General features: G+C 31.7%; 2 protein-coding genes across 2 annotated transcripts; both read left to right on the top strand.

The window, feature by feature from the left end:
• Nucleotides 1-11,035: 11,035 nt before the first annotated feature.
• Nucleotides 11,036-11,669, top strand: KVR01_010653 (uncharacterized protein). The gene is made up of 3 exons (XM_044786712.1): nucleotides 11,036-11,144; nucleotides 11,233-11,398; nucleotides 11,452-11,669. The coding sequence occupies exons 2-3, from the start codon at nucleotides 11,250-11,252 to the stop codon at nucleotides 11,528-11,530; spliced, it is 228 nt and encodes a 75-aa protein (XP_044640812.1). The 5' UTR covers nucleotides 11,036-11,144; nucleotides 11,233-11,249; the 3' UTR covers nucleotides 11,531-11,669.
• An 85-nt stretch (nucleotides 11,670-11,754) lies between these two features.
• KVR01_010260 (uncharacterized protein) lies at nucleotides 11,755-12,351 on the top strand (the record flags this gene model as incomplete). The annotated part of the gene is made up of 1 exon (XM_044788828.1): nucleotides 11,755-12,351. The coding sequence occupies one exon, from the start codon at nucleotides 11,755-11,757 to the stop codon at nucleotides 12,349-12,351; it is 597 nt and encodes a 198-aa protein (XP_044640419.1).
• Between the last annotated feature and the right edge of the window lie 2,119 nt (nucleotides 12,352-14,470).

Genomic DNA, 14,470 nt, shown 5'->3' on the forward strand with positions numbered 1-14,470 from the left:
ACTTTATTTAAACCTCTCTTTAAACTTATTTAATATTTTCCTCTTTAAATAAATTAAATTTAAATTAAAACTTTTAAACTTAAATTTAAGATTTTTATAAATCTTAATTTATTTTAAATTAAGTTTATAATCCTTTAACTTTTAAAAATATATTAACTATCTTAAATAATAATAACTTTTCTTTAAAATAAAAGTCTATCTTTATATAATTATAAACTTAATTATTAATAATTATTTCTTTTTTATAAATCTATTAAAACTATAAACTTAAATATTATATATAGTAATAAAGTATAGTTATTTTACTTAATCATTTTTAATTTAATTAAGTAACTACTTTTAAGTAGTCTTACTTATAGAGTGAATAGATAGGTATTTATTTAAGTAGAGTTAGAACCCTTAAAGGAATAATAACTTTATCTTTACCTATTTTAACTAACTTACTTAAATTATATAATAACTTTATATAAAGTACTTAATAGCGTTAAAACTAAACAGCTTATAATTTATAATAACTTAAACTTTAATAAGCTAATAATACTAGCTTAAACTAATATAGCCTAATATATTAATATAAAATGATATTTTTAATAATAGATAGTATTATAAATAATTATAAAGTTATTATAAAAGTTTTATATAATAAACTTAATTAAACTAATCTTTAAAAGATATATTATATTTTATTCTTTTAAAACTTTAACTATTTATTTTTAACTTAATAGTAGAATTAAAAAAATATAAATAGTTTATAAAATTTAATTATATACTTATAATTATATTCTCTTTTTATTATTATTAATATTATATTTCTTTAAATACTAAGTTTTAAGTATTTATTATTATATAAAGATAATGTCCCTAGCCTATATTCTAACAGTCCCCTAAATCTAACTACATCCTTTTTTAACTACCCTTTTACTTTAATTTTATCTATACGATTATTATAATTTTATCCTCTTTAATAATTAAAGTCTTTAATTAGTTATCTTTATTATTTTCCTTAAATATTTATTTAATTTTAATCTAAGTCTATTAAATTATTTTAATATTTATAAATAATTTATTTAAATTAAATTAAACCTTCTTCCTTTAAATTATTTTATTAGCTTTTAACTAATATTCTAATTTTTAAACTTTTTTATAAATATTATTAGATTAATATTTTTTAATTTTAATTTTAAAATATTATAAAAGGAGTTATTATATAAAATTTAAGTATTTATTATAAATATATTTAACTATTATATTATATAACTTTTATAATTATTTAAAGGTTTTAAAATAGTTTTTAAAGTTAATAAAATATTATTTAATATAAAATATATATTATTTTATTTAATAATAATTTTTTTATTTTTTTATTTTAATAATCTATTAATTCTTAATAAAGTATATATTAAAGGCTTTATATTTAAAAGTAATTATAAATTAATTATTTATTATTTAAATTAAATATTTAATTTTATTAAAGTCTTAATATATACTTTATAATAGTAGTAAAAACCTTTTTTATAACTATTAATAAAAATTATAATTATTTTAATATTATAAATACTTTTAAAGGTAGTCTTAAATAAATTAAAAATTAATATATTAAGTAGTTAAAGTATATATAAACTAATAGCTAGTAAAAATAATATAAATATTATTTAAAAGTATTTTTATATAAAGTTAACTATAATATATATATAATACCTATTAATTATAAAAGGTATTATTTAAATAAGTTTTTAATATAATTTAAAAGGAAAACTTTCCTTTATTATTTAATTATAATAAACTTTTATATAGTCCTTTTATTATTATAAACTATTAACCTATATAATTTTTAAAACTATAGGAAACTACTATTATTATATACTTAATCTCTTAAAAATAATAAAAGGGTTTAAAATTTATTTATAATAAATATATACTTTATAAAGGAAGTCTATATATATAAATTAAAGTCTTTTAAAATCACTTACTATTTTTTAAATAATTAATTATAAATATTATTTTAAACTTTTTTATTAATCCTTTTATTAATATTCTAATAATTATTTAGTTTAATAACCTTTATAATAAATAGTTATATTAAATTAAACTATATAAATATATTTTTTTATTATTACTTTTAGTTATTTTATTTTAACTTATTAATATTTATAATTTTTAAAATAGAGTAATAAATTAAAAAGCTTTTAATTACTTCCTTTCTAATAAAGGGGTATTAGGAGGAGAAGATTATTTAACTTATTAAAACCTATATTTTTAATAAATTAAAATATATTTTAAATTACTTTAATTAATTAAAATAATATTAATTAATTTTTTAAATATTAAAAAAGGTTAATAAAATTTATAAATAATAAATCTACTTTATATATTCAAAAATAGTTATAAAATATAATATATAAAATATATTAAGTTTTAAAGACTTTCTATATAAATATTCTATTTTTAACTATTATAAATATATTATAAATCTCTTCTTTCCTATATTTCTTTATAATAATTAAATAATATTTAAATAAAGTTTAGTAATTAAAAACAAATTCCTTATAAAGTTATAAAAGGGTATAAATAGAATAAAAATAGATATATATATATATATATAAACGTGAGTATAGGGTGGTTAGATTTAGGTGACTATTAGAATGTAGGCTAGGGATGTTACTATATATATTTTATATATATAGGAATTAAAATTAAAACTACTCTAGAGGAGAGTTATAAGACTATAATAAAAGAGGAATCGAGGATTCACTGGGATAGTTTAGGTTCCTATGCTTACAATTGGATGTGATAGCTATGAGAACGAAAAGAGGCTGCCTCTAGAACCATTAAAGAGACCGGTCCCAGTTTAGATTGCGTGAGAAACTGCATTTTTTGAGTCATGTGTCATGATAGAGACCTGGTCACTTGCCCTCTACTTGTCAAACGACGGTTCATCCTTCAAGCAGTGCCCTCACTTGTCATGTGCCATTCCGAGACTCGCCTGAGGTGGTGCCTATTCATAGGAGGTTTGGGGAGGTTACTGAATCAAATTACTCTTCTGGGTCTCAGAGCGCCGTGAGGCCCGCTTTTTTAAGGGTTCCATGTTGAGATTTCCCGCAAGTGGTATTCGAAATAGACGAAAGTATGTAGTTTCGCTTCTATTTTATATATATTTAAGGATATATATAGTGCCTTTATATAATAGTAAGTATTTAAGACTTAGTACTTAAAAAGAATATAATATTAATAATAATAGTTATAATATAAGAGAATGGAAATTCGCGTACCCTTAATTGGAAGGTGCGTACTTATTACTAACTAAGAAGTATCCTATATAAGATAACTTCTTAAAAGGGCTAGCTAGGGTGAAGGGGGTAAGCCCTAGAGTGTGAAGTATAGTGGAGGGCTATAAGTAGAGCTAATAGGTATAACCTAAGTTTCTAGAAAACTAACCTATCCTATTTATAATTCCTTATTATAAAGAAGTTTTATTTATTAAAGTTATAAAGATTTTAAGGTTTTATACTTTAATTAGTTAAATAGTAGGGAGGGTATATACCTTCTAATTAAAGGTATATAAATTTTTATTCTTTAATATAATAAGTATTTATAACTTTAGTTTTATAATATATAAATAAAGTTAAAGGGTATTATTTTAATAATAATATTAATTAAAATATTATAAAAAAGTTATATAATAAAATTAAGTTTAAAAATAGTTATTATATAAATAAATTATATTAAAAAGTTTAATTAAAATTATCCCTTTAAATATATATATATATATATATATATATTAATAAAACTTTTATTAAATAAGTTTATAAAGTAAATATTATAACTTTTATTTAAATATATAATTATTAACTTTAAAAACTTAAAATCAAGAAATAATTTATAATATATTATTTTTAAAACTTTTATAATAAAGTATTAAAATTCTTAAAAGAGTTTTAAAATAATTTATAAAAAGATAAAAAGAGAGTATAATAAGCTTATTCTTCTTTAAGTTTATATTTTTATTATTAATAACTATTAACTTCTTAATAATATAAAAAAGTATAATAAAAATAAAAAAAGAATAAATTTAAAGTTTCTTTTTAAAAGGATTATAAGGATATATATAAAGTTATTAAAGACTTTATATATAAGCTCTAGACTATTAGAGAAGAAATAAGTAGTTATATAGTGTAAAGGAAAAATATAGTGTAGCTAAAGCTAGACGGAGGTATGTTTGCAAAGTCCGCAGAGCTACCGAACTTCTTTAATGCATTAAACAAGATTGAACTACAAATATGCTATACAAGTTGAATGAAACCAATGATGAGTCCAAATCTTTTTGAAAGTCTTGTAAATCCAGCTGGCCTGGCAGTATAAGGAACGCTCTAATTGGGTATCAACAAGGAACGCTCTAATTGGGTATCAATGCGACTGTACACGTTTCAATTATCAAAGATCTGCACCCAATACTTCACCGCACCTCCGGAATGAATGAGAATTCGAATTAAACAAGCCCCCAAAAATACAGTATGGCGCATGGGCAATGACGAGCAGTTGCCGGTCATGCGATGTCTGTCTTTTCCCCATCATTGTTGTAATCGTGATGTGGGAGATATGCACCTAGAAACATGGAGTGGACATCTCCATTGATGTGGCGGGTATCTACAATATTGCCTCAGTCATTCGATTCGCGAAGGGCGATGATTTCGGCTCGTTCAGACTACGTAAAAGTCAGTGTCCGGACATGGGGCACAGTCAGCTGAGACGACAAGTGCCGCACCGAGCTGAGAGTCCTAGGGATGCGCATTCTGTACACGGTCCCGTCGGACATCTGCGTGCCTTTGGTCAGCCTGTCTTTTCCAAATAGATGGCCAACATCGACCCATAGATTTGAGTTCCAATCCATGCTCGGCAGAGGATCCTTACTTCTGCAGTGATGGAGCTGCTGTCTCCCGGAAAGAGTTTCCGAAGGTAGTTGAGCAAGGTATCTTTCCGCAGGTTGTAACCGTCAATGGTGTCGATGGCCGCCATAATGTACCTCTCCGATTGTGGCCACAACTGGACAAAACCCTGTTAATCTCTCTTATTGGAGTGACGGCTCGGTGTCGAGGACTCGCGTTGGCTTTCAGCTAGGCACACTCGCTCTTGGGAAGGAAAATCACGGCAAGGCAGATTTTATGAACCCCTGGGGCACTGCTGGCCTGCATGGGGGCTGGGGCCTGATGTCTGTGTCTTCAGCTGCGTCTGCAGGGCCAGACCGGGCTGGTGACCCCTGGGTGTTCCTGCAATTGGCTGCGTCTCCTGCTGTCGCGATCACAACAGCAGTCTGCATGTAAGCAAAAGAGGGGTCAAGTTGAGCCTCATTCCCGCAAGAACGCGGCCATTCACGGACGCGGAAGCCCCTGCGATCAGTATGTCATCAACCGCGTGGGGGGGAGGCCGGCAGATTCAATAGGTTCCAGTTCCTCGAGGATCGATCGCACGGAGAATATAACTGCAGCCTCCTGGCGTCGGACAAGGGGCAAGCCGCCTGGCCGCCCGGTCGATGAGACCCAGAGTCCTCGACGACGGACAGTGAAAGCGAAGGGGAATTCCGCCGGATCCACCGCCCCCACATGTATCCTCTCCTGCTCATTGCCCGTGGAATGTGCCGGCTGCGCCATGGTTAATCCATCTTGTGCAAACGTCCCTCTACACAGCTCGTGTCACCAAATTCAAGAGCAGCGCTCAAAATTGTGTGATCCGTCGGCTGTTGCCATTAGTCGACTTCAATGTTGTTGGTTCGATTCCACGCCGCAATTTTCTACAGCTCCTAATGCCCAACAAACAAGAATTCATAGCTTATCGTCTTCCTCACTGATCCTCCCCAGACTTTCTGGGATTTCAGGCTTTGCGGGCGGCGTTGGCCAGCTGAAAGCGTACGTACCTAGGCACACTTCGTGCCCCCTGACCGGCGAAATTCCGGGAACCGCACGGCACGTCAATGCCTACATTACCTGCGCAAGATCTCAACGTTGGTGAACTAGAGAGTTGTTGGAGTTCTGGGATACCAGATTCCACTGTTACCAAATTACATCGTAGTGGCCTTAGTAAGCCTTTGAGCAGCATCGCCTTCTCCAGTGCCATTGCCAGATGTAGATGCGTCAACCACTGTAAGGCGCTTTGACATCTTCTCCTCCCATGCCACCTTAGGACCATCTAGAAGCGAGTCAATGACTGGTATAGAAAATAGCTGAGACATACATCATAGATAGCCTGAGGTACTCACATATACCAGCCACGGCCAGGTCAATAACCACAGGCACAAATTGGGCCAAACCTAATACCTGGCCCACACTCCACTTCAAATTCTTAAATGAGTCTCCCGCAACCGAGCCGTCGCTGAGTGTCAGGGACGTGAGAAGCCCGAGCAGCGACCACATTATCAGCTGCGCTGACAAAACCTGCAGTACTCTCAATTGGAAGCCCAGCGTCCGTTTAGGGCTCCCTCGGCTGTCGTCACGCCCAGCTTGAACCTTTCGGAGCATGCCCGATGCCATCGTAGACACTCTTCCTTGCTGTACAGGGCCCAATTTTGATAACATGGTGCAGGCCCAAAGCGCGAAGTTAAGTAGTAAATGTGCTTGCGCGGCGATGACGAAGCCAAGGTTTTGTTGGAACCGTCTTGGAAGATCTCGGGTGCAGATATTCCAGAGATACTGAATGCTTCCAGTTGCTGTCAGAGGAAGTTTGTACACGTTCAAAGATTTGTACCAGACGAAGAAAAGGACGCTCAAGGCAGCTGTGAAGAAAACCACTAAACACCATAAGAGAAGCCGGAGACCCTTCCTCCGCAACATGTCACCGCTTGTGGACTGCAGTATCAAGGGGGGAAAGACCGAGAAAAGGGCCACGATGATAGCGTTCCAGCGTGAAGGGGCGAAGGCGTTGTCCAGCTGATCTGGATCTCTGAAAGCTGAGATGAAGCGATACATTGCTGCGATGACGATCGCCATGGCGAAAATCAGGGATGCATCGAGAAAACCACTGATGGTCTCTCGAAACCAGTCCACGATTCTGACCAGACGCGAGCTTCTGGTGAACAACCCCAAGGTGTGTAGGCTCAATATGAGAGGATACACAGTCGACATCGTGGCGATAAGGTAATATGTAAACATCATCTGTGAGGGTCGTTTGAGAAGGAGAGTTTTAGCGGGTTCAAGGGACTAGACTTACACCTATTCCTGCCAAGTCAGGATCGCCCTCCACTTCAAGCTGGTCACAAATCTCACGAGTGCAAGCATATGCGAAACTCCAAGCTTGCCCGGTAATAGCATTTTCGGGGCTGGTCTCATTCAGCCAGCTCCAGGCCCAAATAAAAAGCGTTGCTTGAGTAGGAGGCGAGTCTGGCCAGTCTGCGGGCACAAGCGACCTCGCGAACGTGACAGTCGTGTTGACTGGTATATGGTCGAACCGCTGCTCTAAAGCAGCGGCCGCGACGTAGTTTCCAATGGCGGTACAGTCTGACCAGTTAAGCCTTTCAAAAAGGGGAGGCACCCATGAAGTACTCGGGCTCCAGTCCTGACCAGGCTTTAGGAACATGATAATGATTCCGTATAGATGTCGATGAAGACTTCAATGTGATGGCCGTGATTTCACTGCGCTACTTTTTTTGGTCACTGAAAGAAAATGACATAGAATTACCGTCAAGCGATGCTAGGTATCCTCCCCCAATTTAATGTCATTTCAAGGAATTCTGGCCCCCTTTGCCCCCTGGCGATTTCTGATTCATCGAACGCATTCAGTCAGACTCGACAACACATTATAGTCGTGTTAGACTGGCCCCAACAACCCCATCGTGCAAACCACCTGGTGGGGGCGAGACCATTCATTGGATGCCATGGAATTTTGAGTGTCTGAGCATGACCTTTCAAAGTACTTCGTGGGCAGTGTGGGGTCACAGTAGAAATGATGCGGTGACACTAGAGTCCCAAGCCTGCACATCGCTGCCATGATTGGTGCTTACTTATCGCTCAATCATACAGCTTATTTCAGAGGAATTGCTGACATTGATTTGCAGGTGTAAACTTCCAATTGTAAAAGCCGAAATTACTGGTTGGAAAAGAAAATTCAGAGGAATTCGCGGGGAGCAAATCTTGCCCCATGTGCAGAATCCAATAGGAAACCTGCTGATTTTCTGGAGATTCAAGTGGCCGATGCAAACCCTAGAAGTAGCCAACAATCCGCCAGACATCACCTTCAAGGCTGACGCTGAATAAACATTCCGAATCAAAGACCCTGGACAGGTAGTCCGCAGACGCATAACTACAGGGCCTCCCTCTCAAGCACCATCTGTTTGAATAGAGTCTTCTGTTTTTAAATGACTATATAATTCTGATGAGAATTTGATGTGGAATATCTACTCCAGCAGAACCTAGGCACTGTCAAATTAGAGATCAGAGATTCGCACCTGCAAAAACAGAGGGTACACCCTTACCAACTTAGAGCCTAAACTACCTAGGTACTCAGGTTAGTACTAAACTAACAATCTTATAGAATTCTCCTATAAGAGTCTATCCTATAGTATATTATCCTATAGGAGGTTGTCCTGTAGGAGGTTATCCTATAGGTGGTTGTCCTGTAGGAGGTTGTCCTATGGGTCTCGGGTGTACCCTCTGTTGTTGTGGATGCGAATCTCCGATCTCTTAAATTAAGCCTGACGTTCAAGCGTGCCAGGGTACAGCCGCGTGAAGTGTACAGATGCCAAGCCGTCACTCCCATGTCCCAATTTGTCTAGCATCTACTGTCTGCAGGAGATTTCTTGCATTCTGTTGCCATTCATCCTTTATGGACTGGGGGCACCATGCTTCGTGCAGAATTCTAGGCACCCAGGAAGAGCGCAACGAGTTGCGATTGATACTGAAATACTGTCCCTGAGACCAACATTGGATTATGATTTCTGTCGAGCCCTCTGAAACTTGTAGTTTCTCCTCCCAGTCCGACTGCCCAGTATGGAGAGTAATCGCATATCATACACTCAGTCAGAGATCTTCGACTCACGCATGTACCAATACGAAGGACCTCAGCCTCAGGTGGTTTCATTTTTAATCCCTATATATATAAAATATACATAGCGCCTTTATATAATAGTAAATACTTAAAACCTAACATTTAAAGAAATATAATACTAATAATAATAGAAAGAGAATATAATATATCTATAAGTATATAGCTAAACTTTATACTATATAGATAAAGCTAAAAAGTATTACTCTTAATAACATTATACTAAAATTATTAATATAAATAATCTAAAAGTTAATTTATTATAATAAACTAATAAAGTAGTTATATAATAAGATTAAAATAGTCTTAAAATAACTTTTATAAAAAAATTCTATAATATAAGACTTAATAAGTTAGTTCTTCCTTATTAATATACTTATTATATAACTACTTAAATCTACTCTTACTAAATAAACTAAATATATTATAGTCCTTATTCTAAATATATAGCTATTAATAGAATAATAATATTATAATAATAAATTTATTTAAGAAAACTTTTATATAAATTTTATAAAAATTAAAACTCTTTTAAAAATTAAATAAAATTTATTTATTATATATTAAATAAATACTATATAAGGAAAGTAAAAATCTAAGTATTTAAAAATTAAATCTTCCTTTTTTAAATATACTACTTTATTATTAAGAATTTATCTATTTCTATATAATATATAAGAAATATAATAGAAGAGAAAGCCTTATAAAGAAAGTTAGTAACTTTATTATATATAAATAAGTTTAAGAGTATATATTAAGTAATTATTAACTTTATATTTAAGATATAAGCTAATAATTAATCTAAAAGTTAAGAAGATAATAAATAGATAAATATATAGTTGAATAAAAAATATAATATAGTCGAAGCTAACCTTAGCCTCAACCTATATTCTCTAATGTACTGTAGTAAGCGGATCTGGAGAGAAATGAACCGGCTCGATCTTTTCTGATTACCTTCAAACTGCCGAACTAATTTGGCAGAAATATTACCTGCGGACCATATTCTGAGGTTTATCGGTCTATTGCGGCCACAGGGTCAGAATCCCGGCTCTACTTGTCTGCTTCTTCCTGAATATCAGGAGGATAGAGTCTGAGCCAACACTTCTAGATGTTGTGACGCACACTGGCCTGCCATATTTGTTTTGGTACTTCTCAGTATGTAACGAGATATTGCGGCCAGGGTCTATGAGTCTATCGGTTCTTCTTTATGGTTTTGAATCTGTTTTCAGCCAGGCCATTCTACTCATATTGTATCAACGTGTAGTCACGAAAATGCGGCTGGGCACCGCATTCGTATTCTCATGGTAGACTCTGTTATATCTGAGCAATAATTCCTCTCAGGTGAATTTCGCGCTGCTGATGACATTCAACAAAATTATCGTAACAAATTCGGAAACAATTTCCAACAGATTGAGTCGAAAGACCACACGTGTCCGGTGCTTGGTACCAACAGCTACATAGGTACCTAAGTAAATATGTCCGTCACGGAAGGCATTCAAACCATAGCTCACACTCCTAATTTTGTTGTCCAGGAATATTGCTGAAGGTTCACGCCACGGAGTATAGATGCTGATAGAAGGAAATTTGATTTATATATCCGCATCCGACTATACTCCTGAACATGTTTCAACCAAACCGCTACCATCCTACGTTTCGCAGGTATAACAGCCTCCAAAAAACAACCTTTACTAATATTGAACGACCACCACCTCATCAAGATTTCCAGAAATATTAGCGATGCAGAGACATCCATGGATATTGCGTTGTGAGGCATCATCCGCTGGAGATTACAAGCGGTGTCCTGCGATGAATATAGCTTGCGTTGCCTGTGTTTTTGATTACGGCGAAAACAGATTCCTCCACCCTCAGCGCACGTCATGACCGTCCGACTTGTGGTGCACCCTAGAAATGAGTTGTGGGGTTACTTGCGGCAGAATTGCTTGGCATCCCTGGTCGAGGCTTATGTACTTAGGGGTGGGTCGTTGGAATCAACACCACCGGGCCGGCCCTTGGCGCTCTTCTTTTCCACCCCTGCATCCGACACCAGTAGGATTCAACGCAACCCAAAGGGGAAGTTTTACCGACTGCGTTGGGGCCGAGGCGCGTTTGCGAGGCAGGTATGAGTCTTCTTCACAGACACTACTTCAAAGTCATTGCTGGGAGACATCTCAATGGTGGAGAGGACAGCGGCTCACGCGACGACAGCTTACCAGACGACAGCTATGGCCACCGGAGCGACTGTACTCCCCGAGAGGACCACCCTCGGAGGCTCGCTCGAGATTCCTCGACTTATCAATGGCCTGTGGCAGCTCACTGGGGGCCACAACAAAAATGTCGACATTGCGAACGCCCCGGCGGCTATGGACGCGTTGTGAGTGATAGGAAGCCGAGGTCAAAGAATGACTTGACCTGACGGTTGTATAGTATTAGGAATGGACTTGAGGTATTCGATATGGCTGACCACTACGGGGATTCCGGTGAGAATGCTCTGCTTGCTTCTTAGAGATAGTACACCGGGATGAAGACAAAGACTACCTTAGCAATCAGCTCCGTCCTTTATTGGCGGCACCCGCCTTCTTTTCTTTGTGTTGAAAATCATAGATATAAATTAAGCAGCTGGAACAGTTGAGCGGTGAAATTTCTACATCCTAGCTGTTCGTCATCCGCCTCCTGTCGGCAAAGAAAATACCCACCCAAACTGCAACTCGGAGTGTTAACTATTGCAACATGGCCGGGATGTCTTATGCAGGCCCGGAGTGGGAATACCTTGCTCCACACACCAGCCGTCACGGTCCGCCAACCGACTTGGACTCACTGTTCGTCAATATCATCATCGAACGAAAAGTTCCCAAATCGAGCACGGAAAAACAAGTCCTCAACCTCCAAAGCCTCATCACCAAGAATGATCAGGTGTACCGTCCTAACGACGTGACTCGATTCAGCTTTCCCAGGTTTCGAGAGCTGACACGGACTTGGGACCTCGATCTCTTCTTCTACGAGGGTGTCACAAAACACGGTGTGGCCATACCAGACGAGCAGGCATTCCAAAGACTTCTCTTGGCCGTCCGCCATCTCGGACTCGGTGCCCCACTATCACCTTCTGCTCCACCTGTAATGAAGTTCTTTGCGCGGCCCCCGCCCCCGCCTGAGATGAGTCGTTTGTTGCTTGCGCTCTATTCTTTTTCGTGTATAATTCTCATTGGCTTTATCTGGGCTTTGGCCTCCAACTTCGGGGCTGGGGCTGTCGTTGTACTTTTCCTGGTTATCTATGGTCTCGTCGAGGAACGGTCTAAGGCTATAAAGAGGGGCGCAAGAATGTGGTGACTTCTCGGTGCGCAAGGACTAAACTAGAAAGATAGAGCAGATATTATATTATAGTCATTTCATTTAATAATGTACCTTATATTCTATAAATAATGTTAAAATAATACCTCTTAGCTTTATAAATATATTAAAAAGTTAAAGTTATATATACTTTATTTATTTAAAATAATAATTATTATATTAAAGTATTATATATATTTTTATATATAAAATAATAATTAAATTAATATATTTAAAATTAATTTAATATATTATTTTATTTATTATATATATATATATATATATTATATTAAATAAATAGAATAAATAAAATAAATAAAATAAATAGAATAAATAAAATAAATAAAATAAATAAAATAAATAAAATAAATAAAATAAATAAAATAAATAAAATAAATAAAATAAATAAAATAAATAAAATAAATAAAATAAATAAAATAAATAAAATAAATAAAATAAATAAAATAAATAAAATAAATAAAATAAATAAAATAAATAAAATAAATAAAATAAATAAAATAAATAAAATAAATAAAATAAATAAAATAAATAAAATAAATAAAATAAATAAAATAAATAAAATAAATAAAATAAATAAAATAAAAATAAATTATTATATGAAAATAAATATTATAGAAAATAAAAATATTTAAAATAAATTATAATATAAATTAAATTATTTATATTTTTGTAATTTTATTATTAAATTTATAATGAATAATTAAAGGTTTTAAAAATTATATTATAATATATCTTTTAAACTTAATTAAGTTAGTTAAATTAAATTTATAATATAATATATTATTAATATAATATCTTTTATATTAATATATTACGTTTTATTAATTTTAATAAATATTATTAATATTAATATAAGTTAATATATTAAAAATTAAAATTATTATAAATTTTAAGTTAATAAAATATAAATAAATATTAAATAAAAATATTAAATTTATTATATAACTTAAATTATATAAAAGTATAAATTATTTAAAATAAATAAATATAAAGTTATTATTCCTTTAATTAAAGTTTTTATTTTATAAATAAAGTACTCATATTTTATTATTTAAGTTTAAAATATTAATAATTAATAAATAAAATAAAAATAACTCTTAATAATTAAATTTAATAATTATATAAATTAAATAATTAAATTAAAGATATAATTTATAAAAATTAAAAGTTATATTTATAAATTTTATTAAAATTAAAAATTAAATATTTATATTAAAAATAAAAATATATTTAAATTTTAAAAATAAACGTTTATAATATAAAATTTTATAAAATAATCTTTAATAAAATAATATTTTATAAAATAATCTTTTATAAAATAACTTTTATAAAATAATCTTTATTAAAAATGTTTTGAAAATATTACTTTAAAAATAATTAATAAAGTAATTAATTTATTATTAATTTAAACTTTTATTTAAATAATCTTTAAATTATTTAATATAAATATATAATTTTTAAATTTAATTTTATTAAATATTAAAGAATTAATTAAATTTTTAAAAGTTATAAATAAATTAAAAGTTAAATTATATTATAATATATAAAAATAATTAATAAAATATTTATAAAACTATAATTATAAAATTAATCTTTATATATTTAACTTTAATATCTATTTATTTAATAATTTTTATAAACTTATTTAATATTTATTTTTCTTAATAACCTCTTTATATTTATAAATACTTTTAAATTAATATTAAAAATTTATAATATAATTTCCTTCTTTAATTCTTAAAACTTTAAATATAAACTCTTTTAAATCTTTTAATACTCTTTTAATATACTTTTAATATTCTTTTAATACTTCTTTAATACTTATTTTAATATTATTTCTAAGCTTTCTAAACTATATATATTTATATATTAATTAAATCTTTAAATATTAATTAAATATTAAAAAGTTAGAAGTTTAAAATATTAAAAGATTAAAAAAAGTATTAAAAAGTTAGAAAGAGAGCTAGTATTTATATATTTAATAAGTTAATTTATATACTTAATATTTTCTTTCTATATACCTAGTACCTATTTTTTATATATAGAGCTTATAGAAAACTATATACCTAACTAAGATTCTTTAAATCTTTAGTACTTA

The sequence above is a fragment of the Diaporthe batatas genome (assembly GCF_019321695.1).
Source record: "Diaporthe batatas strain CRI 302-4 chromosome Unknown Contig00013, whole genome shotgun sequence".
NCBI lineage: Eukaryota > Fungi > Ascomycota > Sordariomycetes > Diaporthales > Diaporthaceae > Diaporthe > Diaporthe batatas.